Source organism: Globicephala melas, chromosome 3 (assembly GCF_963455315.2).
Source record: "Globicephala melas chromosome 3, mGloMel1.2, whole genome shotgun sequence".
In the NCBI taxonomy this organism is placed as follows: domain Eukaryota; kingdom Metazoa; phylum Chordata; class Mammalia; order Artiodactyla; family Delphinidae; genus Globicephala; species Globicephala melas.
In genome coordinates, this window is record NC_083316.1 from 91,767,912 (window position 1) to 91,794,423 (window position 26,512).

The following is a 26,512-nucleotide window of genomic DNA, read 5'->3' on the forward strand; positions in this document are numbered from 1 at the left end:
TTTAAACACATCTTAAAGAGAATATGGTGCTTTAAACAGAATGCTGTGTCTGGCATTTTGAAGTGCATGTTTCAGCAAAGGGTAGGGGCCTGTTTTATGTAAAGTGAAACTGCTTCTTCCAGGATGAGATTCCTGCAGTCCTTCACAGATGGTCTACATATTTCCATAAAATTGTATCTACTCTGAATTTGTCATTTGATTCATCTACATGGGCTTATTACGACAAAATGTCATCTTGACCAAAGAAAATACTTTCTTAAAAATCTCTGAAGAGAGATCAAAGGTTTTGACACGAGGCTTTAAATAGACTGTATTATGTTATGCACATGTTGAAAAACTATATGATTTTCCTGGGGACAAAATGTTTGAGTAGTATCTTGTTAATTTGTTTCTCTGTATAGGCAGAGAAAGTTTTCCTCCAAAATCCTGTGGATGGTTATATGTTCAACTTTTTGAGAAACTCTCAAAGTGTTATCCAAAGTGGTTGTTCCATCTTACATTCATACCAGTAGCGTATGAGAACACAAATTGCTCCTCATCCTCACCAACACTTGGTGTGGTGGTATAGTAGCCATTCTATTAGGACTGTAGTGGTATCTTACGGTGATTTGAATTTGCACTTCCCTGATGACAAATAATGTTGAGCATCTTTTCATGTGCTTATTTGCCATTTGTCTATCTTTTGTCCAATGATTCTATTCTTTTTTATTTCAAAAGAAATAAAAGCACATGTCCACACAAAGACATGGATCCTTGCTATGGACTGAACTGTGTCCCCTCCAAATTTATATGTTGAAGCTCTAACCCCTAAGGTGACTGTATTTGGAGATAGGGCCTATAAGGCGGTAATTAAGGTTAAAAGGATCATAAGGGTGGGGCCCTGACAGAATAGGTTTAGTGTTCTTATGAGAGAAGACACACAGAGCTCATGCTCTCCCCAACAGCTCCCAGCAAAGAGGAGATCATGGGAGCATGCAGTGAGATGGCAGCCACCTGTAAGTCAGGAGAGGAGGTTTCAACAGAAAGGAACCATCCTGATTAGACTTCCAGCATTCAGAACTGTGAGAAAATAAGTGCCTGTTGTTTAAGCCACCTAGTCTATGGCTTTTTGTTTTGGCGGCCGGAGCTCACTAGTATAGTCCTCATAGCAGGATCTGTAATATTTATATTATTTGTAATAGTAAAAAACTAGAAACCACACAAATGAATGGATAAACAAATGGTGGCATACACATGTTCAAAGGAATATTACTGAATAATACAAATGAACAAACGATTGATATACACAGCAACATGGATAAATATCACAATAATTATGCTAAATGAAATAAACCAGACCAAAAGAAAAGAGTTGGCACTATTATGCCATTTATCTAAAACTCCAGAAAATGGCGATAACTGATAGTGACGGAAAGAAGGTCTGTGGTTGCTGGGGAGGTGAGGTGTGGTGAGGAATGACAGGGAGAGATTACAAAGGTACCGGAGCAAACTCTAGGGGGTGATGGACAGGTTTACTAGCTTGACTGTGGTGATGGTTTCATGTATGCATAAGTCAAAACTTACAAACTGTATCCTTCAAATATACACAGTTTACTGTGTGCCAGTTATAGTGTTCCTGAACCAAAATTGGGTCTGCTAGCCCACCCAAAGTAAAGCCAATCTCCCGACCGGGTTGTGGTGAATGAAAGTTCAGTGTTTATTGCAAGGCACCCAACATAGGGCCAAGCAAGGAGAACGGGCAGCTCACGGTCACAAAGACCTGAACTCCCCGATGGCTGTCCTGGAAGGGTTTTTAAAGACAAGGTGAGAGAGAGGGTGGATATCCTTCTGAATGGTTGGTGGTGAGGTAACAGGGTGGTGTTTCAGAAGTTAACATCACCAACCTTCTGGTTTGAACTGGTCTGTGGTCTACATGCAGTTAACTCCTTCCACCTGGTGGGATTTTAGCATCTTCAAAACAACTCAAGGATACGGCTCAGAACATTATCTATAAGCCCTTGAGGAGGAACTAAAGGTCCTTTGTTTTATGGCTAAACTATTATTATTTTGTCTTGCTTCACTGTTTTCCTCTGTTTCTGCATTTTCTCACTTCTCTGATTAAATTTTCCCTTTGGAACTTGGGGAAGGCCTAGGAGACTAAAGCTTTTCTATAATATAAACAAGAGGCAAGGGGACATGAGGGTGGGGTCTGTTCCCAGGAAGGCCCCACAGTGTCTTGCTTGGTTTCCATAGCTCAATAGGCTGTTTAACAACAACAACAAAACACCTGTGGAATTCCTATTTTCTCCAGGAAACTCTAATTTTGTGTTAAGTGGATTTTGTTTTCTCCATCCCAATAAAGACATGGAAAAGAAAATGTGTCATCCAGAAAAGGCTGTCATATGTATAGGACTCCATGGCTTTGTACTTTCCCTTGTGAGGAGCCTAGAACAGAATCCCTGCCCCACCCCAAACCCCAGCCTTTCCATTACCATTGGAGGTAAAGCGAAACAAAATCACAAAATCAAAGAACATAAAACAGGGGGCAGCAAAACTCAAAACTGGCAAGCAAATGATTACACTTGGGCCTTATCTTTTGTTTTTGTAAGCTTAGGTGGCTCTATTGGATATTGTGGTAAAGAATGAAAATCTGTTATGCAATCTTTCAGTCACATTTGGTAATTTGTGTGAGGAATTATATTACAGAAAAGAAAAGCTTCCCCAAGTAAAGACACTAAAATCTAGAATAATAAGATGTCAGCTCACGGGAGGCAAAACTTTGCCAGTGCAACCCAAAGTTGGACACAGAATTTGGTTAGAATTTCGAAACCTGCTTCAATTTCACGGTAAGTTTGAAAGATAAAGCAGGGTTTGATTCTTAGCTTTAGGTAAAGTTCATACCAAACATAGTGGGTTTATCACTCTTTGGGGGTTGTGCTAATTTATGTTTAGATGGGGCTGAGACAACAGGGAAGGAGGCTTTCTACAGAAGGTCCTTTGTGGCAAACCACTATGGGAGGAAATTCCTTCTAAAGTTGCATTGTGCATTTCCATTCTATAATTCTACTGTGCTGTGGATGCCAGGTGTTTTTTTTTTTTTTTTTTTAAGTAGTAGCGTCCTAGGCTTTAAGCAAATTTTTCGCACTTGGGCTCCGTAGTTTAAAAGTGGTAAAGGAGAGAGCTCAAAACCGTCTGATACCCAAACTCTCGCTCTTTCTAATAATGTAGAGAAGATTTCTGGGAGGCCTACCGTCCACCCTGGCCCGCGTCCTCCCCGGCCCGCGTCCTCCCCTTGTGTCTCCTATTTCACTTGCATTAACTTGCTCCTGGTTCCCAGCTGAAGTGCACAAACTGCACCTGCTCCGAAGGCCAGCGGGGGCCTTGCCTCACCCGCTGCTCAGCCTCGGTTGCTTGTGCACGGACACGAGTTCCCACCAGGGGGCACTGCAGCCTCAGAGCTATTGTGCCCGCCAATCCTGGACACAGCCGGTCCCGCGGAGGGCGTGGGACTGGGAGCGCGGAAAGCCGGGGTCCGACCCTCGCTGCGCCTGCCTTCCTAGAGCAAGCCTCCAGGTCTCCCCGGGAAACCCATACAGCGAGCCGGGCCAGGGCCTGCGACGGCTAGGCGGACCCGCTCCTGCGTCGCGCAGGTTCCTGTGCGGACCTCTCCGCACCTCGCCATTTGACCACCTCCGCTCCACCCTCCATCCCCGGCCGAGACCCCGCCCAGAAGGGGCGCCCCCTTCCCGGCCACTGGGTCCCCACTTCGCTCCAGGGCCTTTTGTAGACGCCCGGGCCCGGCCCAGCTGCACCTGGGCTACTCCCGCCCGGGGCGCCATCCCTTGCGCCGCCAAGAGAACTTTCCCGGGAGCCGCTGCGGCCTGGCGCGCCCAGGGCAAACCCCACCAGCCCGCCGGCCGCGTTCCCAGCCGGGGCGGCCGCTCCTCCGCCCGCAAGTCCCCCGACTGCCCGCTTCTCTGAATCTCCCGGGGAAGCAGCACTCCGCCGCCCGGGCAGGGGGTTCTCGGAGGGAAAGCTTCAACTTGGCTACACGTAGCCCCGTGATGAACTGGGGGATCCTCAGACGGGAGCTGCGCCCCGCGACGAGCTGACCTCCACTCGCCGGTCGCGGTAAGGAGCCCGAAGCCCTTTCCGACCCTTTTCGGGCTTCTCGGTGCCCGCGGGTTGGGAACGTGGAGGTGGAGGTAGCCGACTGAGTGACGACCCTCGCCACTGCCCCTGCAGTGGGGCCGGGACGTCGTGGGTACCCCTGACACAAAGGAACAGCCGAGTGCTCCCCAGTCGGCGGACCGGACCGGGGGCTGCGGGGTGGGGTCGGAGCTGGAAGTGCGCGTCCGCTGGGGACCCCGGAGGCGGAGAGGAGGCCGGTGCGTGGCTGCAGCGCTCCAGGCGGGCGTGGGTGGAGGCGGCTGCAGAGCTTCTAGGGGCTTCCAAGTACGGGGACGGCCTAGAGCTCTCGTCCCTCCCTTTTCTTGCCTCTTGTATCCTTTGACAGGAGATTTTTGTCGTCCCCAGGGCTGCGGTTGGGGCCGCGGTACCCCCGCCTTCGGAGGAGCCGGAGCCGCAGGATGCGCGGGGACGCGCCGCCGCCCTCTGCGCCCAGTTCCTCCGGCGCTTCCCTGGCCGCTCGCGGGCGCTGACTCTCTCCCGGTCTTCCCCGCCCTCCTTACCTTACGTCCGCGCCGCGCTGCTGGTCCACGCCGCGCTGGACCCCGCCGGGAACTGGTCCTCTCGACCTCGCCGCGGTGCGGACAATAACTTAATGCCTCGCGCTTGAGGGGAGGGGGCGGCTCAGCGCCTGGGTCGCAGCTTTCTCCTCTGGCTGAGGCCGGCCACAGCCGACATGGGCTGTTTCTGCGCTGTTCCGGAAGAATTTTACTGCGAAGTTTTGCTTCTGAATGAATCCAAGTTAACCCTCACCACCCAGCAGCAGGGCATCAAGGTAGGCGCGGGCCGGGGGCATGTTCGGGGTCGGGGGTGCGTAGCCGGGCAGGCTCGGGGGTTCCGCGGCATTGTCCCAGGGCTGTCACCCGGGCGGGGCGGACGGCGGTGGCGTCTCTGCACGGTGGGAACGAACGGCAGTTGCCCCCCACGCTCAGGTGGAGGGAGGACGTGTCAGGGTGAGTTAACTTTGAGTCCTTCATAAAGGAAAGTAAGTTTGACGCCTTGTAGGAGGGTCCATGCACCAAGCTCTCGGCTGCAATCCACCGTCCTGCAGCTGAGACCCAAACTTCCCTACGTCGTTTTCCTCCAAAAGCGTTTAAGGCCCCCGCAGCTCCCAAAGAGGCGCAGAATTGATTGTACGGGCAGCATACAGTGTTGAAGGCACGCTCTCCCTCGGCTTTGTTGAAGACCTTTTTTCTTGATAGGATTATTGGGGAAGTAAAATAATTCACTCGTTGAAACACATTTATTGGGTGGTTGTGATTGTGTCGCCTGTGTTTGTGGTTGGGTAATGCTACGTTCGGCCGGAAAATAATTTCCTTTTCCAAAAGCCACCTGGTTTATCCCAACATTTAAGTAAACATCTCTCCAAACGAGGTAATAACTTTGCGTCTCTTCGTAGGTCATTATAATGCAATTACTGGTATTAACCTAGAGAACCCAAACAAAAAGGCTGTGGGAGCTTGCAGACATTCACTTCCTTAATTTTGGCGAGCTCGTATGTTTACGGTTGACAACCTGACTGACGCGCCTGCGCGCTAGTTTTTCTCTCGCAACAACGTAGCTACCTAGAGATGATCGGAATCCCGAGTGTTTTGTTTCCCTTTCTCCTTCAGTTTTAAATCATTTAGGCATTTTAGATACCTCAGCAGCTGAGTCTGATGAAGGGAAACCGTCCCCCTCCCCCCGCCAAGGAGGCTGTCTGAGAAATCAAGTTCAGGCTGCCAATTGTCTTGTCCTAGTCTTGTCATCTCAGAAGTTAATCCTAATGGCGTAGGCTCTGGGCATTTCCTTGTGTGAATCAGATTTTACATAGCTTTATGCACACTAGAGTAAATGTTCTTGGCCAAAAGCTTCAGCTTTGTTATTACCGTTCTTGGTGTACAGAATTTTAATTTCACAGCTGTCATTTTTTTTTTTTTTGTCAGAGAAAGAGGGCAAAAATGATCAATTAAAGCCACAAGATACAGTTAACCCTTTAGGAAATTGTTTTGAATATTGTTTCTTCTGTAATTTTAATAAGCAAAAGTCAATCAGATTCTCATTTAGTGTTTCCTTTCGAGGACAATAAAAGACTGGCGGGGGAGAGTGTTCATTGTATATTTTTAGCTTTTTATGTTCCAACTCCCAATCCCCCCCACCCCTATGAAATCAGGAAAAGAACTTACTTTACAAGATGACGTAACATTCTTTGGAGTACTGTGAGCACAAAATAGACAAAAGTAAAAAAAAAAATCATACATTTTTGATAATACATAGATTCTCTTTGGCTTCGAAACAATTAGAGAAAGATAACTGATGATCTGTTACTAAAAAAACATAGAAATCTTTCTGAAGTCTAAAGTCATCTGGTGTGTGAGCTTCCTATTTAATCATGAAAGCCCTACTCCTGTCAGTTGTGGAACATGTACATTATTCTGTCATGAGAGCAGCCAAGACTCAGAATCAAATGGAATAATTTTGTCAAAGAAACATGAATTAAAAATCCTGATCCATAATTACTTTTTATATCCTGATGGTGCTTATCTTGTTTTACAAATAGGTCAAAAATTGGTGAGGGATTCAAATGCAATAGCAACTTTATAATGCTGTTATTTTGGATATGTGCCATTTAACTGAACAATAATTTAAGCATGCTTTTGTTGGAAGTAATCATTTTGCAACAGGCTTGCCCTCTTTCAGTGTCACAAAAGCATGCCACAATTATTTTGATGGCCATATGTATAACACAGATGTCTGCTGAAGTTAACCACATTATCTGTAACTACCATGCTACCATAAAATGCATGTGTTAAGCACCTATCTGCTTGTGGTATGTACTAAATTAAACACATATATATATATTTACAAATGGTATAACGTATGAACAGCATCTTGCACGTAGATGGTATTCAAACATTGAATGAATATATGTATATTATTGTTCTGTACTTACTTGGCACTTTCTTTAACTCCTGCTTTATTATTATTATTTTTTTCTTTAACTCCTACTTTAGTTTGTAAATGAAATAGTAAGCAATTACTTCAAACTTAATAGCCAATAACTACTATTACAGTGTTTTCCCCCCCAGGATAGTACTCTTGATAATTTTGATTATCACTAATTAAAATCGAAGTTAAGCATGTGACATTTTCCCCTGAAATTAAAATAGAAAAATCTTTTTTCAAAAATATTATCTAATATTTATTTTGAGATGACCCCTTTTCACATTCTTTCTCAAATGAAGATATCTAATTCTGTGGTAAAATTATTCACATATTTCATCCCTTAATGGAAGGAATTTTACTGATTCCTAAATAGTTACTTAAGAATTTGCTGGCATTACTGTTATAATAATGCATTGTAGGTTAAAGAAGATTAATTGTAGTAAATTTAAGTAGAAAACATATGAGAGAAGCTTGGTAAAACATTTTTTTCTGTGTGCTATTTTGAAAAACACTCTCTGGATTTCTTTAAGCACCAAATTGCTCATTGAAAAGTTAGTTATGAAGTGATTTTTCTGCAACTCAGATCAAAGTTTTTCATCAACTTAAAAAAAAAAAACCAACGTGTGTCCTATGGAAAGCATTTCAGCCTGAAGACAATAGTTACACATCTTATGTGTTAAGATGAGTAGCACTTAAATGGAAAATAATTTTCTGTTTTAAAAATAATTAGAAAAATAAAACCCAGTGTCTGTATTCATACTAATGTGATGTAGCAATTTGCCTTCTTAACTTGTTTTAGAGCTAACCTCACCTTGTCAAGCAGAAAGTCTTTTGCGTGCAGTTCGTAGTTTGAGCCCTCTGCAAGATTTAAAAACCCAAGTTTATATAAACTGAATGTTATTGGTTGTGTGTCGAGCCACACAATAGCTTTTAGCTGTTTGTTCTCTGCTGCTATCTCTGTTGTTTATTTTAGTAAGAATTTCTGCTGTGGTTGGTCTCTTGGTTTTTTGAGCAGTGTTTGTTCAGGGAAACTTTTGTTATGTCCTGGGGGAGGTAGAGATCCTTCTTTTAGTTCTTTTAGAAAGCAAAACTTGAATGTGGCTCAGACTACTTTTATAAGTTGTCATTTGATTAGCAAAAGATTTTTAGGGAAAAAAATCACAAGGTTTGATGATTTAGTCCTCATAATTGCTGCTGCACATGTGAACTAGATTAGTATTTTCATTTCAGCAAGATTTTAGTCCTCTGAGTAGTAATGTAATAAACACTGAGGTGCTTATTTTTGCCTCAGTGTATTTGACTAAATTAATGAAACCAATATGACAGCAAGATGGAAATTCCATTAACTTTTTAAAAAAACTGCTTTATTGAGATATAGCATACAATTCACAAAGTTAGATTCATCCGTTAACTTTTAAATGAAGTTACTTCCTAATCATCCTGAGGTTCCTGAGGGAATATTATGAGTCAATTTTGATGTTTTGATCAGAAACTTCCTAATAAACTAGAAAAACAGAAGCTGGGGACTTAAATTATATGCGTGTCCCTTACCAAGGATTGTAATTTTCACTCCATTTGGACTGGTAAAGAAAACATCTGAGAAAATTTGGAAAAAGTGAAAAACAATAGTTTTTCACAAATCACATTAAGTGTATATCTATACCTTTTAATATCAACTACATAAGGTACACAGTCAGGGACCTTATAAACATAGGTTGAAGCAAGTAATCATACACCAACATTTCTGTTAATGTAAGATTGGCTGTAGTTAGTAAATTAGGCTGTGGTTAGTAAATTAGTAAATTAGATGTAACTGGGATAGAAGTACCCCTCTTCCACACTGCATCTAGGTTTCTAAAATTCAGATATGATATCCATGTTGTGACTGTTTAAGATCAGCTACTGTATAAATGCCCTTTCATATTTTTTTGTTTTTAAAAAATGATTGAAAATATTTTTTTAGCTTTATTGAGGTATAATTGAAAATGAAACTGTAATATATTTAAAGTGTGCAACGTGATGATATTATATATATATATATATATATATATAGTGAAAGGATTCCCACCATCCCACCATTGAGTTATTAACATTCCATCACCTCACATATTTACATTTTTTTGTTGTTGAGAACAGTTCAGTTCTATTCTCTTAGCAAATTTCAATTATACAATACAGCCTTATCACCTATAAATACCATGTTATACATTACATCCTCAGACTTAAGTGCCCCCTCAATTTTACAAGAAGTTTTTCTTGAAAAAAATTATTAAAAATGTCATTTATCATTTATGGTTTAAAAGTGATTTAAAAGCAATATAATGGGGAAAGAATTGTTTGTTACCTCTAGCAGGTAATGGCTAGCTATCCTCTTATAGGGACTTACACTTTTCTTGGTTGATGGTGAATCGTACTTTTTGCAGCCCCATTAGTGTAATTGTCCTTGAATTCTGTGATGTTAAGCTTAAACGGACTTTGAACTAAACTTAAACTAATGCAGAGCTTTTGTTTCTTTTGAGCATGGGTGGTGTCTTAGTCTGTTCAGGCTGCTATAAGAAAATACCACAGGCTTGGTGGCTCATAAACAAGAGAAATTTATTTCTCATAGTACTAGAGGCTGGAAGTCTGAGATCGGGGTGCCAGCATGGTCAGGTGAGGGCCCTCTTCCAGGTTGAAAACTTGTTGTATCCTCATGTGGCAAAAGGGCCTAGGGAGCTCTCTTGGCCTTTTTTTAAAAAATAAGGGCGCTAATCTCAAAGGCCCCACCTCCTAAAACACATTACCTTGGGAGTTAAGTTTCCGACATATGAATTTCAGGAGGGCACAAACGTTCAGACCGTAGCAGATGGCGATAGAGTTAAATCTAAGTTGCAGGGTCAGAAGTCCAGACTTGACTGTCCATTAGCTGTATGGACAATGGTTGGTTATTTTTATTACAAAACAAGATGGGAAACTCATCTTTTCTTCAGTGGTTTGTGTCAGGTTGTATCTTAGTCCGGCCAGACAATTCTTTGTTGTGGGATGCTGTCTGCTCCATGGCAGGATAATTCGCAGTATTTGTAGCCTCTGCCCATGAGATGCCAGTAGCACCTCTTGCCTAGTTCTAACAACCAAAAATATGCCTAGGTGTTGCCAAATGTCCCCTGATGGGCAAAATCACCCTCATTTGAGAACCACTGCTGTGGAGGGTAGCAGTTTCCTTTATTCTCCTTTATTTGGTACACATTGGATGCAAACTGACTTTTGGATGCCTTCTTTTTTCTCTTTTGGAGGAGTGAGTCATGTGCCTTATAGGTCAGTGAAAACAATATGAAATCTGTATCTTTAACTTGCTTAATATTCTTAGACTAGGAGCAATATACTGAAGTGATGAAAAGCATGGGCTGTAGCATCAGACCACCTGGATTTACATTTTGGCTCCACTGATTACTTATTAGCTGTGGGGCCTCCAGAAAGATACTTTTCTTCTCTGAATCTCAGTTTCCCCATCTGTAAAATGAGAACAAAGTCATACCCACTTCATAAGTTCAAGGTGCTTTGCATGTGGTAAGCCCTCAGAAAATGTTGGTCTAGATTCTTTCTCCTCCGTTCCTTATCCTCTCTTTCTTTTAGTGCTTCATTCCTGTCTGCATATAAAGTCCACCCTTCACTGTCTGATTTGCCACCCTCCCTGCTCTAGACCTTCAGCAGTTCTGTGTGCCTACCCAAACGACTTGCTCTATATGGGCACGCACAAATGCTCAGTCTCCCAAACATACCAGACTTGCTTGTGCCTTATACTTGGGATTCCCACTGAGTGGCACTGTTTTGTGTTTCCCTAAGCACACGCTCATCTGAGCTCATCCTTTAAGACTTGAACCGAGCGTCCCATCTGCTAGGAAGACTTAGACCTGGCGTGCCCTGGCAAAGTTAAGTGCTTGTCAGTGTCTTGCACGCTTCTTGTTATAGCCCTTACCACACTGCAGGCATTATTTCTGGACACGTCTGTCTCCCTCAGAAGCCTGAAAGCCCTCGCCCGTGATCCCCAGCAGCTAGAGCTGTACACCACATGTAATAGATGCTTATTCACTGTAATTTGAATAGAAGAATGAATGGAGTGTTACCGTTGGAATAGGCCATATTGAAAATCTTCTGGTTAATGAGGTTTCTTTGCCATTTTATTTTTACTCGAAAAGACCTAGAATAAAGAGAATCTCACTGTGAAAAATCTGTTGCCAAGATACTCTAATTTTTATATTGATAATGGGTAGAAAATGAGATGGTGCAGTGGACTGGGTGCATGTAGCGCATTGAAGAGCTGACTAGCGGCCATTTTAGAAAACACGAGTTACCAACATCTTTGTAGTGTAGAAGTAACTACTGAATCCTTCCCTCTCTCTCTCTTTTTAAAAAGTAGAACTTTCCCCTTATAGGTCGAGAGTCTTTTGGAAGAAGGGCATATTTCACGAATGGATAATAGATCCTCACACTTTGCTTTTCTTCCTTGTCTCTTATTCTGTAAACCATTGGAGAACAGTATCAGTTGGTTTCACAGTGTGGGTTTACACAATCGGGGACCATTGGTATAATTTTTAATCTTGCTGTACCACCCATTTTACTCCTGAACCTCATCTGACCCTGCTCTAAGGCATAATGGAAAACACAGGGTTGAGAAGTTAAATACTGGGTTTTTATGACAAATGTTAAGTTTTTCATTCTGACGCACAATGGATTTTTCTGCAGGCCTGTTATAAACAGGACACATCAGACATCAGATTTGTCATAACCCTGCAGCTTCTTTGGGGTTGACTGCTTTGACCGAGCTTTTGTCTCTGATATTTTAGCCACGCGTACAGCTTATACATAATGCTCCTGGTTAGCCTGCTTTGAGGGGTAAGAGTAACTGACGTTTGCTCCTGCGTAGCAAGATTTGTTTCTAAGTCTCACGTGTTAAGTGTAACCAGGCCTCTGTTATCACTTGTTTGGGTCTCGACTAGGTGTGTTAAGGTCAGGAACCAGCCAGTTTAGTTTGTGACTCAAAAAGCCTGTTACCACACTTGGGAGAGTCTGTAGCATTCTCAGAAATGTGGATTGCATTCCTGTGCCCTCTGAACCATGATTTCCTGGTTTTTTTTTTTTTTCTTTTTTTTTTTAAAGTGAAACAGTCACTTTTCCTTAGTGCCGCCTGTTGGTAATCCATTTCTCTGTAACTAAACACTCTTGCTGAATCCCCAAAGGCTGAGATGGCTCTCTGCAGAGGCTCTCCCAGTAATCGCTGAAGTCATGAGAGGGCCTGGCAGTGGCTTCCAAAGGGGTAAGAAGTTTGTTTTCAAGGATACTGACATGCCAAGTGGAAGTTAAAACAAGGGAGATTGTGGCAGGCAGGGAAACCCGAGAGGTGCTGAGTGCTAGCCCCCATGGTCAGTGACCAAAAGGTCAGACGGCAGAGGAGGAATCAGCCGACTGAGACCAAGGAGGGAATCAAATATGGCAGCGGATTGTCGAGAAATGCCGTGTTCTGAGCACGTGAGGAAGCGCAGTTAGTGATGCTCAGCGCTACCAACTCTGTGGGCGCAGCGTCCTGGAAGTTGGGTAAAAAGTACCTTGCGTAGAATACAGCTTTCCATAGGAACAGTGACTTGAATGGGGGTCAAGTTTCTGAGCTAGCCCACCGAGACCATTTGAGTTTTTAAACCACTCACGTCCCACTTTGCCCTTCATTCAGAGCCGTGTTTGAGAAGCGGTCTTGGAGCCTCTGCTGCCTTAATTATCACTTGTCAAAATTGGTTTTTATCCACCATCCTCACTGCTCCCACTTTGCACCAACCAGCCTCCTAACTGGGGTGCTGTGTGGTCATCTTCAATCTCTCCCCTTCCCCTATCCTGCCCTGTGTTTAAATCCTGGTTTACCATGAAATTGTTGGTCTTGCGATGGACCACAGGACTCTTCTTTGAACTAGCCTCCCTTTCCTCATTTGTAAGCTGAGGAGTGTGATAACTGCCTCATGGGATGACTGTGCAAATTTGAGAAAAGAATTTTAGGCACGTAGGATAAAAGGTGCTCAATAAATGATAGCTATCATTATGTGTGATCTATTATTTGCTAATAATTTTTTTCCTGAATTCCAGTTTGGGATATCTAATCCCCCACCCCTGCCCAAAGTGACACTGGCTCTCTGAGAGGCATGGGTGGTTGTTAGAAGTGGGGGAACAGTGGTGGTTCGATATCCATAGGTACCAGTGACTTTTCAGGTCTCTGTATTTTTACTCACATTGCCTCAGCTACCACTGGGATGCTGAAACTTCACATCTGTACCCCTAGTCCAGACTTCCTCACTCTTACCTGACTTGTATTTCTGATTGCCTACTGGAGGTCACACTCGATGTCTAAGCCCTTCTGTTCGCTCCAGACTCTCTCTTCTTGTGCTGCCTAGTTTGGCGAATGAGGCCACTCTCCGTCTTCATCAGTTAAGATGCTTTGATTCTCGGTTGCGGAGATTCCATTGCAGATTCTCTTAACGTGAGGAAGCTTATTTGTTCACGTCAGGTTCCCAGCTTCTCTCCATCTCTTCTGGGCTCTGTCATCTTGGGAGACAGGGTCATATGCAGATGGGTAATGGTTCTAGAGACAGTATTTGCACATGGCAATATGTGAGTTGGGAATAGAGACAGACTCTTCTTCAAAAAGGAGAGAAGACTCCTTCTCCCCAAGTTCCCCATCAGACTTTCCCTTGTGTCTTTTAGCAGAACAAGTCTTGTGGCCATTCTTGAGCTATAATGGCAATAGGATCACCTTTAGGGCAACAGATTCTCCCTGGGACTGGGTGGGGGTGGAATCCATTTTCCTAAGGCAGCTGGCAACTGGGGGAGGGGTTCAGTCAGGAGGAAAGGTAGGAGTTGTGGGTGCGATAGGCCCTCTGCCCCTCTGGTCAGAATTCTGGCGCCTGGGCTCTCTGTAAATTTCCACAGCCTTCCAGGTGTTGTAATTCCACCTCTTAAATATATTCCAGATTCATCTCTTCTCCCCTCCTCTGATTGCTCCTGCCCTGATCTGGACCACTCTCAGTTCTCAGCTGGACACCTGTAGTAGCCACCAGCATGATCCCCTGTGACTGCCTCTAGCGTGGCCTGTCTCACCCTGGCTTGGATACTCCCACGGGTTCTCAGCCTCCGTGGCTTAGTTTATATTCCTCAGTATCATGGCCCTTCATGATCGGACCCCACCTCCATCTGACCTTCCTCCCACTGCTACCATATGCCTCTCACGGATTCTAGCCAGAGGGAGCTGCATTCTAGTCTGAATTCTCCACACTCCCTCTCACCCTGGTCTTTTTCTATCCGGAAAGCCCCACCCCACCTCATCTTGTTTGAGTGAAGTCCCAGCTCTCGTCAAGCAGGGTTCTGCTCAAATGCCACCTTCTCTGAAGACTTCTCCTTGGTGAAGCACTGGAGAGGCCCTCTCCTGACCTGAATCAGGCCTGCATTTCATTGCAGGAGTTTCCGTACTTTCCTGCCCACCTTGCCCTGGGAGCAGTATAGTAAGATGAAGAGAGAATGGGTCTAGGTCATAGATAAATCTGGCTTCAGGTCTCCTTTCCATGTGTTAGTGCTGTAAATGTGGTCAGGTCACATACCCTTAGAGTCAGCTTCCTCATCTGTAAAATTAGGGTCAAGCTCTCCAGCTTATTATCCTGAGATACTGCACGTGAAACCCTGAGCCCTGTGCCTAATGAGAGGGAGCTGTTGTTACTGGAGATGGAAAGCCTTGAGGGAGGGGACTATATCTTTTTTATGGGATCCCCAAGTCAAGCCGAGTTCCTAAGGAATCAATGAACGATTGCTGACTGGGTGAATTAATCTGAATAAGAAAAGTACTTCCAGATCGACATAAGCAGTGAATCTGAGAAAGAGAAGACATCTTTCACCTCTTTACTTTCTAGGTTCCCTGGTACAAGGAGTGTACCTCCTTGACTCCTTAATTTCTCATTTAATTTTTAAAAACAGGTTTATTGAGATATAAATCACAGACCATACGAGTCACCCATTTAAGGTGTGCAATTCAGTGGCTTTTCATGTATTTACAGAGTTGTGCAACCACCATCACAATGAATTTTAGAACATTTCATTACTCCACAAAGACACCTTATACTTATTAGCAGTCACTCCTCATTTCCTCCCAACCCTCTTACCTGCTCCTGCTAGGCAACCACTAATCTTTCTGCTTCTACAGATTTGCATATTCTGGACATTTCATATAAGTGGATTTGTATAATATATGGTCTTTTGTGACTGGCTTCACTTTGCATAATGTTTTCAAGGTTCATTCATAATGTATGTATCAGTATTTCAGCCCTTTTTTTGCTGAATAATAGTCCATAGCATGGATATACCATATTTGTCCATTCATCAGTTGATGGACTTTAGCTATTATAAATAATTTTGCTATGAAGATTCATGTGTAAGTCTTTTTGTGGACATGTGTTTTAATTTCTCTTGCATATGTACCTAGGAGTGGAATTGCTGGGTCATAGGTTTAACAGTTTGAGGAACTTGCAAACTGTTTTTCACAGTGGCTGCACCATTTTACATCCCCACTAGCAATGTCTAAGGGCTTCAATTTCCCCACATTCTCACCAACACTTGTTTTACTCTTTTTGATTATAACTACCCTTTTGGATGTGAAGTGGTATCTCATTGTCATTTTGATTTGCACTTTCCTGAAAAATAGTGACATTGAGCATCTTTTCATGTCCTTGTTGGCCATTTGTATATCTTCTTTGGAGAAATATCTATTCTTTGCCAGTTAAAAAAATTGGGTTATTTTTCTTTTTATCATTAAGTGTTTAAAGTATATATATACATATATATATATATTCTGTATACAAGTTTTTTGTCAGATACTTGATTTGAAAATATTTTCTCCTATGGGTTTTTTTTTTTTACTTTCTTGACAGTGTCCTTTCGTGTACAAAAGTTTTAAATTTTGATGGAGTCCAATTTATCCTTTTGTTTCCTGTGCTTTTGGAGTCATATCTGAGCAGCCATTGCCTACGCCGAAGTTATGGAGATTTACTTGTATATTTTTAAAGAGTTTTATGGCTTTAGCTCTTACATTTAGGTCTTTGATCCATTCTTCATTCTTTTGCGTGTGGATATCCAGTGGCCCCAGCTCATTTGTTGAAAAAAGGATTTTTTCCCATTGAATTGTCTTGGCACTGTTATCAAAAAATCAATTGACAATAAATATGAAGGTTAATTTCTGGACTCCCATTTCTGTTCCATTGATTGACATGCCTATCTATGCATCTTGTTTAGTTTTACTAATTCCTTGGCAGGGTAGGTGTGTGTAATTCAGCAGAGAAAACACTCCCAGTTAAAACAAATTTGACATTTAATATTTTGAGCAAAATTTCCTATAAAACTTCCTGGTGGCAGTTAAGTATTATATATTTTATTCACTTTTAAATCCCTGAGCGCCCATGGTGGTGCTCAGTAAATATTTGTCATATTTGAAGAAAGACTGATAGAAGGATTGTTTTAGTCATGCTGCTGTTGCTTTTGTAACTTGAAACCTTGGTTGTTGAATATTTAGATTTCCAAAATCTTTTCTGTATAAGCTTTTGAGTGTTGCTGTTTACGTTGTGTAAAGGATTTGCCTTTGATCCTTCCAGGCTCTTCTGTAAATCACTTGATGGAGGGCTGGAAAAGAGTATTAGCATATGTTTTATGAATAACTTTCTTCGTTAGTTTTGGTAGGTGAAGATGTAGCATGTTCAAAAAGTTAATGTCATTTAAATAGGTATGCGGATTTCATCTATTACTTGGCAACACACTGAGAATTTGCTAGAGATTTGTCCTGAGAGTGCAATGTGCAGCGTTCTCCTCCTGGGAAAATAATGTAGGTGGCTAGAAGACCACTTCTGAATGCACACACCCTCCCCAATCCCCATGACTTCCTTTCAACCTTGCACTTCCAGGATTCCTAGTGTGATTGCAGGTTGAAGCCTAGGGAGCAACCGTGGCTTCATGGAATTGAATTCCCTATGACTGGGGCAAATGGTAGCAAATCTTAGTGGTATTGAAAGTGGCATAATAGAAGCTCTACAGCTTTTGTCTGGATTGTGCATTTTAAAACTGGTAGTATTCAAACACTTGACAAATCCCAGTAGATACGCAGGCTACAGGCAGTTTCCTCTGTGAAGAAAATTTCAGATGTCTAGAATCTAGATAATGCCACAGCTGTGTGTGTCAAAATCTTTCACACAAATTGGTTTCTACTTGTCATTGCTTTTTTTTTTTGCCAGCCACTCATTCTTTGCCCAGTAGTTCAACTGTCTGGTTCTCTGCACCAAATCTGAGTGTGGTCACACGTCCTTAGTTAATTCAGCCCTGTGATGCTGCTCCAAAATGCAGCAGACACCCGGGGAGAATGTGGAAGAGATGACATGAGTTACAACAGCCTGGCTTTCACTTACCATAGAAAGCTAGACTCGGCATGGGCATTTAGAATCATCTAATCCAGTCCTCTCATTCCACAGCTGTGGGAACAGGGACCCAGGGAGGGGCAGTGATTTGCCAGAGCCCAGCACGTGGTCCTAGAACCCTGTCTCTTGGTTTCCTGTCTGGTAATTTCTCAGTGCTCACCCACCCTCAGTTTCTTTGAAGCCTGCAAGGGAGGAAGGGCTGAGAGCTGATTATAGGGGAAGAGGTCAGAATTTATTGAAAATCATCTAGGTTTATTGCCAATCCCATCTCTTCCATGCTCCCAACCCTTCCCCGTTTCCCCCCCACCCCCTTAGATTAAGTCCTTCTAGGCCTACATCTGGTTTGATTACCTTCTGCAGCCTTGGCATTTGGATTTGTGGAACTCTTTCTGGGTAGGTTTTATGAGGGAGAGACTCTTTTGTCCTAAAGAATCTTTTTTTCCCCCCTCCCAGTTTGGAAAAGAGTCTGCTTATGTGGAATGTCTTTTCAGAATGATACCAACTGCATTGCATTTTAATTTTTTGGCTTTTTTGAAAATGCTTATTTATTTAAAAGGCCTAGAATAATTTATGGTTATGGCCATGGTTTTAGAGCTCATATCACTGAGAGTTTTTCCTTGGTCTTTATTTGTAAAGTCTTTATCCTGAATTCTTATAGCTCCATTCTGGTATCTCTCCAGGAAAGAAAATTAAAAACTGATTAGTAACGCTTCTTATTGCCTGAGGGAGGGTGCAAGAGAGGAAAGTAGAAAGGTAAAATTGCTCTTTTGCTGAAAGGTTTAAGATGGGCCAATCATCAGGAGGCTAATAGATCTTTCCCCCGATAATGATTATTTCATGCATCTGCTGCTGTTTACAAGGGCACTTGGAGGATGTGCAAAATTTCCAGAATTCCTCAGAGAGCCAGCTTCTTTTTCTTTCAGATGCTGTTTTTACATAACGTTCTGGGGTAGTTACATGAAGATAAACAGGTTTTGAGTGTGAGGGTGTATGGGGGTCTGGACCAGTGCTGTGTGTCTGTAATTGTGGGTATTGCTTTGTGAACTCACTTTTAGGAGATTTTATTCAGAGCTTTTATACCCAGTAGCACCCAGAATTTCTGGTAGGGATGATGAAATAGAGGGAACACTCTTGCCTTTTTTTTTTTTTTCCTTCAAACATAAGTATATTTAATTCTTTCAAATGCATACAAGACAGTAATTACACAGCAACAAATCTTTTGTTCAACAGTGATTTGATTCATAAGTATTTGAGTGAAATTTACATAATTTCACATCCAGACTCTTGCATTTTTAAATACTGTAAGTAAAAAAGCTCCCCAAATAACCAATTCTTATATTTCCTACTTATCCCTCTCTATATCCACACTTTAAAAAGTTACAAACTGAACATTATACAGAACATATAAGTCATGTTTAAAAGCTTGAGGTTTTAAAATCATCGTACCCCAGTATGACTCAAAAAAGTCCCAATGCTAACAAATGCAGTCCTAGGTGGTAAAATAAATTGGAGGAGGGGAAGAAAGAAGAGGCAGACACAAGTTTGCTGTCTTAATATTTTACTAATCCTGTCAGTTAAAAATGGTGACGTCATGAGAAATGACAGTTTAGGTTTAATATGAGGAATGGAGTTTGCCTCATAATTAAAAGAAGTTTAAAAAGTTAAAAGAAATTTAACTTTCAGGTGGAAAGACAAATATTTACTTATAAAACAACAGAATTCAATACAGTTCATAATCAAGTACTGGGTTATATGGTGGAGATTCTAAGAGGTATAGACATTCTTATAAGAAATGATGTTTCTTATATGCCGAGGTGGGGTTAATCAGGAAAGGAATTTTAGAAAAAGTGAATATAGGTTTGCAGTGCCTTATTTGAAACCCTTGGGGTAGGTGTGTTTGAAGATTCAAAATTTTTCAGATTCCAGCAAGGTAATATGGTATATAAACCATCCATTATGCAATATCCCTGGCCAGGTTTGGGGTGATATCTCATAAAACAAGCACATTAATATTTGCACAGCTCATGATTTGGATATTCACAATAAGTGGGGTAAATAGAGACTATAAGTTGCCTTCTGCCAGTTTATAATAGATTTTGTCTCTGTATTAGTTATCTGTTGCTGTGTGCCATGTTACATCCAAAACTTAGCAGCTTAAAAGAACAAACATTTATCCCAAACAGATTCTGTGGGTCCGGAATCCAGGAGCAGCTTCACTGAATGATTCTGGTTCAGGGTCTCTCTGAGGCTGCATTCAAACTGTGCCTGAGGCATTGGTAATCTGGGGATGGTGGGTCTGCTTCCAAGCCTGCTCACGGGCGTGTTGGCAGGTCATGGTTCCTCACCACATAAGCCTCTTCATAGGCTCCTGGGTGTCCTCACAACATGGCAGCTGGCTTCCCTACATAGCAAGCGATTTTAGAGAGAGAGCAAGCCCAAGATGGAAGCCACAGTCGCATATAATATCCTGTTACTTCTATGGTATTTTGTTGGTCACACCAGCTAACCTTGGAGTGAGAGGGCACTGTATAAGGGTGTGAATACCGGGGGGCGGGCATCACTGAGAGCCGTCTTGAAGATGGACTGCCGTAGTCATCAAGTGAGTTTTGGCATCAAACGTAAAGCTTTCAGTTTTCCTATCTTTTTGGGTTCTGGATTGAGGATTTATATAGACTCTGGCCTCCTCAGAGTGATGACTTGAGAGGATGAACCGTGGCTCTGAAGGTGGTCAAGGACTGCAGGGTAGCGTGAACACAGAGAAGTGAGTTTGGTGGAGGAAGATGGGCGTCTGGGGAGTATGCAGACTCATAGTGTGCTCTGTGCCAGGCACTGTACCTGACGTGGGGGGTAAAAAGGTGAATTAGATACATTTTAAACCATCTGGAGCTAGACTTACGCTTTGAGAAGTCTAGAGTTTTGTTTTGAAAATACTTGTATTGAGGATCTACAGTGAGAAAGAAAACCTGCATGGTGAGAGAAGCAGAGAATATAGACTCAGAAAATCTGGATTCCTTTGCCAGTTCCTTCATTTCCTACCTTGCAAAAGTCAAAGTTTTGGAGCCTTAGTTTTTCCATTTGTAAAATTAAACTGATGCTTATGTTATTCCGTCAATATCAAAGTGTTGTGAGACCCCAAGGAAGATAACGGCTGAAAAAACTCTTGCAAAAGTTTAAAGTGCTTTGGAGTGTTAATAATTATTATCCTGTGGCTCTGTCATTTACTAACTAGTGACCTTTTGCCTCAGTCTCATCATCAGTGAAATGAGGATAACACTACTATCTACTTCATAGATTGCTATGAGGTTTGAATGAAATAATACATGTAAGGGCTGAGAATAGTGGCTGGCACATGATAACGTGAGAAATAACAAATATTAGCAGTTATTATTATGTCATCATATAGTGCTAAGCCTTATGAGGAATTAAAAGAAAAGTGAAATGATGACTTAGAATGTCCTTAGAAAGTTTTAAACGATAAGAAAAAAACCCCAGTTTTCCTTAAAAGGCTTATTATTATTTGTATTTGCATTTGCATTTGCTGACTAGAAAACTGATTTATTTGGTTGGACAGAGATTACTTTGAAAACAGCTACCAGCTTCCTCCCTCCTTCTTTTCTTCTCTCTCCCTCTCTCTCTTTCTTTTTTGATGTTGACCTTCACGTACAGCTTTTCAAATTTTTAAAGGTCATAACTGAAAATAAATCCCTTTGCACTTCCGGTAGCATAGTAGTCAGCTTGCCTGTCCAAGCAGAAAGAGCTAAGTTCAATTTAGATAATCCTCATCACTTGATAAAGATGTGTTTCAAAAATGAACCTTAGATTTGGAAGCCTGGCAGGATTTACTCATTAAAATTCCTTGTTGGAATAAATTATGAGTCAAAAATGAAGACTTGCAATTCTTTTGTTGAGTTCTGTGATGAAGACATTTAGTGTATTATGATTTAACCTTTGTAAGAATCTGAATAGCCATTTTTTGAGGATCATGAGAACTTCAACAAATCATTATTTTCTAAAATCTTTGTCTGGCAAACCCTGAAGAACTTTTCCCTTAGAATGCCTTTATGCCATTACATGCACCCAGGGATAGCAGGCTGTGACAATGTCATGGAAACATCAGTATTGACACAGCCATTATGGTGACTACCAAAGAACAGCTATAAAGGAAACCAGACCCCAGGCTGACAGCAGATCAATCCCCTTAAGTCACAAATTTCCTTTGTGAGCGGTGGTGAAAAAACTTGAGCTTCTTGTGTGTTTTCAGGATAAAAATTCTTGAGACTTCCTTCTGTTTGAAAATGCTGAACTCGTGTGTGTGTGTGTGTGTGTGTGTGTGTGTGTGTGTGCGCGCGTGCGTGCACGTGCCAGAGGGAGAAAGATAAGTGACCTTGTGTTTACCATTTTAATATTTGGGTAGTTGTGTTTAAGAGTAAATGTATGTAGAGAACAGACTTCTAGTTGCCAAGGGGGAGGGGGTTTGGGAGTTTGGGATTAGCAGATGCAGACTATTGCATATAGAATGGGTAAACAACAAGGTCCTATGTATAGTATAGGGAACTATATTCAATACCCTTTAATAAACCATTAATAAAAGACTGTGCAGAACAATATATATGTGCATGTATAACTGAATCACTTTGCTGTACAGCAGAGACTAATACAACATTGTAAGTCAACTATACTTCAATAAAATAAATTTTTAAAAAAGAGTAAATGTATGACTAACTTCTCTCTAGGAAACCATTTTTCTTGCTTTTAAATGTTGTTTTCAAAAGATGAGCAGTATTTATGTTCTGAAACAACATTTTCTTCAAGTGTGAGCATCGGGGCTACTGAAAACAGGTGTGCATATTCAACAAGATGTACCTTGCTTTACTTAAAAAAACTGTTATTTTGAAAAGTTTCATTGTGAATTGATTCTTATTTTAAAATGCTTCCCATCTGGTATAATTGAAAAGTTGGAAAGGACACAGAGATTTTTTTTCCTAAGGGAAGGGTGGTGATTTTGTGTCAACTCGCTTACAGATCACTGGGTCCTCCTTGTGCTTTTCCATTTGCTTCAGTTAGTGCTGAGTTGAGCAAAGCCAAGTTCCTGACAGAGACTGTTGTGGTTTTCAGCACAGGCCTACCTCTGTGTTGGCTTTACCAGTGTACGTTTACACTTTTGTCCTCAAATGGTTAATTTTGTGCTTTCTGCCTGAGATTGGGATAGCAAAGTGACAACAAAATGTACCATTTCTCCCTACATTTAATAAATTCTGCTGCTCTTGAGTGGAACCCATGGCTTATTAGATATGTCAAGTTGCTAGTTTTCTAAGCATGCTCAGCTAAAAATGATGAACAAATGGCTTAAACTGGAATATTTTGGGTCTCTCTGCATGTATAATACTTGTCAAAGAGTTTGGCTCTAGTTTATTGGCCAGTCTCTTCACAGTAGATTCATTGACACCACTTGGGTCAATTTGGCTGCCATTTCTTGTGTTAGGTTGTGTTAGAGTCCTCTTGAAGGAAAATAAAGGAGTAAGAGCCAGTAAGAACCCAAATATTTATTTATATATTTTAAAAAATTTATTTGTTTTATTTTTATTTTTGGCTGTGTTGGGTCTTCGTTGCTGCACGCGGGCTTTCTCTAGTTGCGGCGAGCAGGGTCTACTCTTCGTTGCGGTGTGTGGGCTTCTTACTGCGGTGGCTGCTCTTGTTGCGGAGCATGGGCTCTAGGCACGCGGGCTTCAGTAGTTGTGGCATGAGGGCTCAGTAGTTGTGGCTCACGGGCTTAGCTGCTCTGAGGCATGTGGGATCTTCCTGGACCAGGGACTGAACCCATGTCCCCTACATTGGCAGGCGGATTCTTAACCGCCTGAATTCTTAATTCTTAAGAATTCTTAATTCTTCCCTGCACCACCAGGGAAGTCCCAGAACCCAAATATTTAGAAACATCTGTAATTTTTATACCAATTACTAATAGATTTTCCACTTCCCCATAAATTAAAACTTTTGGGCTGAGAATAAAGCACATACAATCCACGTGTATATTTGTTATTACATGAATCTGGTATTTCTGGTTGTGTCAGTGCATGCAGGGATAATGTTTAAAAAAAGATCTTCAAAATTAATGAGACAACCTTGACTGAGAAATAGTTTCCTTACACAGGAACTTTTAGTTCTTAACTGAGTGAAGTGTGAGGAAAGGATTCTGCAGACCCTGGGTAGCGAATACGTTAATTGTATGTTTGACACAAGCATTTGACCATTAGAATAAATAGCTGAGCTTCCTTCTAGCTCTGAAAGTCTGATGGGCTGTGTCTAAGGTGGCTGTGATGACAGGTGCAAGTTTTCATATCTGGAGATCGCGTCTGTGGTTTATCTAGTCTGGAGCCACAATCAGCTTTTCATTACTCAGGTTTCACAGATTACTGTGGCTTGTTCAGCTCCCCACATAGAGTGGACAGGGCCCAGGAAAATCAATTAGATTTCCTGTTTTCAGCAACCTGAATGATTGATTTGGTCGTAGGGAAAGGAGAGTGAAGCTGCCTGTTCTTTCTCAGACTCATGAGCATTTTGGATTTTTGGTTACTCCATTTTTTTGGGGGGGGGTGGGGGCATTATTATTTTCGTCTTTAAGGCTACTTCATAGAGTAAGCGCATAGGCCATTAAAGACTGCCCATAAGAAAATGTGAGCCAGTCAATTCAATGGATGTTTTAACAGTACTCACCATGCACGCAGATATTTTATACCCATGAAATGTCTAATACCCAGTGATGTTCAGTAAATGTGACCTTTTCCTTCTTTTTGACACTAGTCAGCCTGTTATGGGTGATACAACATGAACATAAGTGAAATTTTAAGAGAACAGTTAAATCTGTACTAGGGCTGGAAGTATGATATTGATGTGTGGGACATGAAGGGTCTCATGGAGAAGTGTGTCTTGAAGTTGACTTTTAAGGATAAGTGGGCTTTAGATACACAGAAAATGAAGGATTGCCCAGTAGAACTGCTGGGACACTGAGGAGGCTGGCCGAACCTGGAAGCAAAGGGGAAAACCAGATGGCATCCAGTTGGTGTTATTCAGTAAGGGAAGGACTTGAAAACCATGAAAAGGAGCTAAGGGCTTCCCTGGTGGCGCAGTGGTTGAGAGTCCGCCTGCTGATGCAGGGGGCATGGGTTCGTGTCCCGGTCTGGGAAGATCCCACATGCTGCGGAGCGGCTGGGCCCGTGAGCCGTGGCCGCTGAGCCTGCACGTCTGGAGCCTGTGCTGTGCAAGGGGAGAGGCCACAACAGGGAGAGGCCCGCGTACCGCAAAAAAAAAAAAAAAAAAAAAGAGAAAAGGAGGTAAGACCCTGCTGAGTGGTAAGTCAAAGCAGAGGAGAGTCCTGGTGGTATTTTAGGAAGATAAGTTGGCAGGTAACAACTACAGACTGGATTGGAGCGAGTGGAGCCTGGAATCTGGGAAAGCAGTCAGTGGTGAGGTGATGAGAGCTGGGATTCCACCGTGACGTGGAGTAAAAAAAAAAAAAAAGATAGTAAGGACGTTTTGGATAGTCATTCACAGAACAAATTTATTTGGAGAACCTTCCAGGTGTCAGGCACTGGGCTGGGCCCTGGATGCAGTGATGAGGCCAACTCACACAGTCTCGACCTGCATGGAGCTTACAGCTCAGCAGGGGAGCAGGTGTGTGAGCGGCCAGGTGTGTGAGCGGCCAGGTGTGTGAGCGGCCAGGTGTATGAATGCCCAGGTGTGTGAGCGCCCAGGTGTATGAATGCCCAGGTGTGTGAGCGCCCAGGTGTGGGGAGGAAACATTGGCAGTGACACGAGAGTGTACAACAGGGACTCTGATGGAATGGGAGGGAAGTTTCCTGAGGGAGTCATACTTGGGTTGAGTAGGAGTGATGGGGAAGCAGAAGTTCTAGGCAGAGCGAACAGCTGGTGCAAAGGCCCTGAAGCAGAAACAGGAAGAACCCAGTGTGTCTGGAGTACAGTCAGGAGGATAAATGAAAGAGCTGGTGATTTGTTACCATCCTAAGTGACGGAGGGTGTTTAGAGAAGAATATTGATGGAAAATGAGTGGCTGGAAGGTTTAATGTGGGTAGGGGTGAGAGTACCTGGTAGGGGAGGTGGGGAGAGGATGGATTCAGAATTCCATTTCTGCTGATTGACAGCTTCTTGCTTCCCTCCTCTCACCTGTATACTGGTCTGCCTCTAGAACCCCACCTACATGCTAAAGCACATTTCCTGGGATGACTGATTTGTCTAATTATAATTTTACCTTCAGCAGGTGTCTTACTGAATGTGACCTACCTGAGATCAAGGTCACAGCAGTTTTGTTTAGGTGTGCTCGTTAGTGGGTGTCCATTTTCTCGAGAAACGTGCCCTCACAACACCGTGTTTTTTGCTTTTGGATGGCTGCTTTAAACATGAAAGGCTTTAGGTTTACTTTTAAAGAGAATTCTTAAAAGACAGGGGCTTCCCTGGAGGTCCAGTGGTAAAGAATCCGCCTTCCAATGCAGGGGATGGGGGTTCAATCCCTGGCCGGGGAACTAAGATCCACATGCTGCAGGGCAACTAAGCCTGCGCACCACAACTACTGAGCTCGCGTGCCTCAACTAGAGTCTGCGTGCCGCAAACTACAGAGGCTACACACCCTGGAGCCCGAGCACCACAACTAGAGAAGAAAAAACCTGCACGCCACTACTAGAGAGAAACCCGTGCACCACAGTGAAAGATCCCGCACGCCTCAACGAAGATCCCGCCTGCCGCAACTAAGACCTGACGCAGCCAAAAATAAAATAAACAAATAAATAATTTAAAAAAGAGAGTTCTTAAAAGACAGTAAAATAATTAATGTTAAGTACTCTGAGTTCTAAGGTTTTAGAGTCATGAAGATGTTAGGAGTAAAGTCTATTTGTTTCTCATACGCGCAGCTGGTCTCTGCCTTGGGGCCTTAGCTCCTGCTGTTCCTT

The 26,512-nt window shown here is 42.5% G+C and overlaps 1 protein-coding gene across 5 annotated transcripts in view; it reads left to right on the forward strand.

The window, feature by feature from the left end:
• Positions 1 to 3,492: 3,492 nt before the first annotated feature.
• Positions 3,493 to 26,512, forward strand: part of EPB41L4A (erythrocyte membrane protein band 4.1 like 4A) — a 255,882-nt gene continuing 232,862 nt past the window's right edge. For 2 of the 5 annotated variants that reach the window (XR_009563443.1, XM_060296122.1), the window contains exons 1-2: positions 3,493 to 4,110; positions 4,516 to 4,942. Coding sequence is in view for 4 of the 5 variants with exons in the window: in XM_060296122.1 (XP_060152105.1) it covers positions 4,844 to 4,942 (99 nt within the window). In the remaining variant the exon portion in view is untranslated. The remainder of the gene's footprint in view (positions 4,111 to 4,515; positions 4,943 to 26,512) is intronic. The other 3 variants (XM_030869874.2, XM_060296121.2, XM_060296120.2) reach the window with 2 other exon arrangements.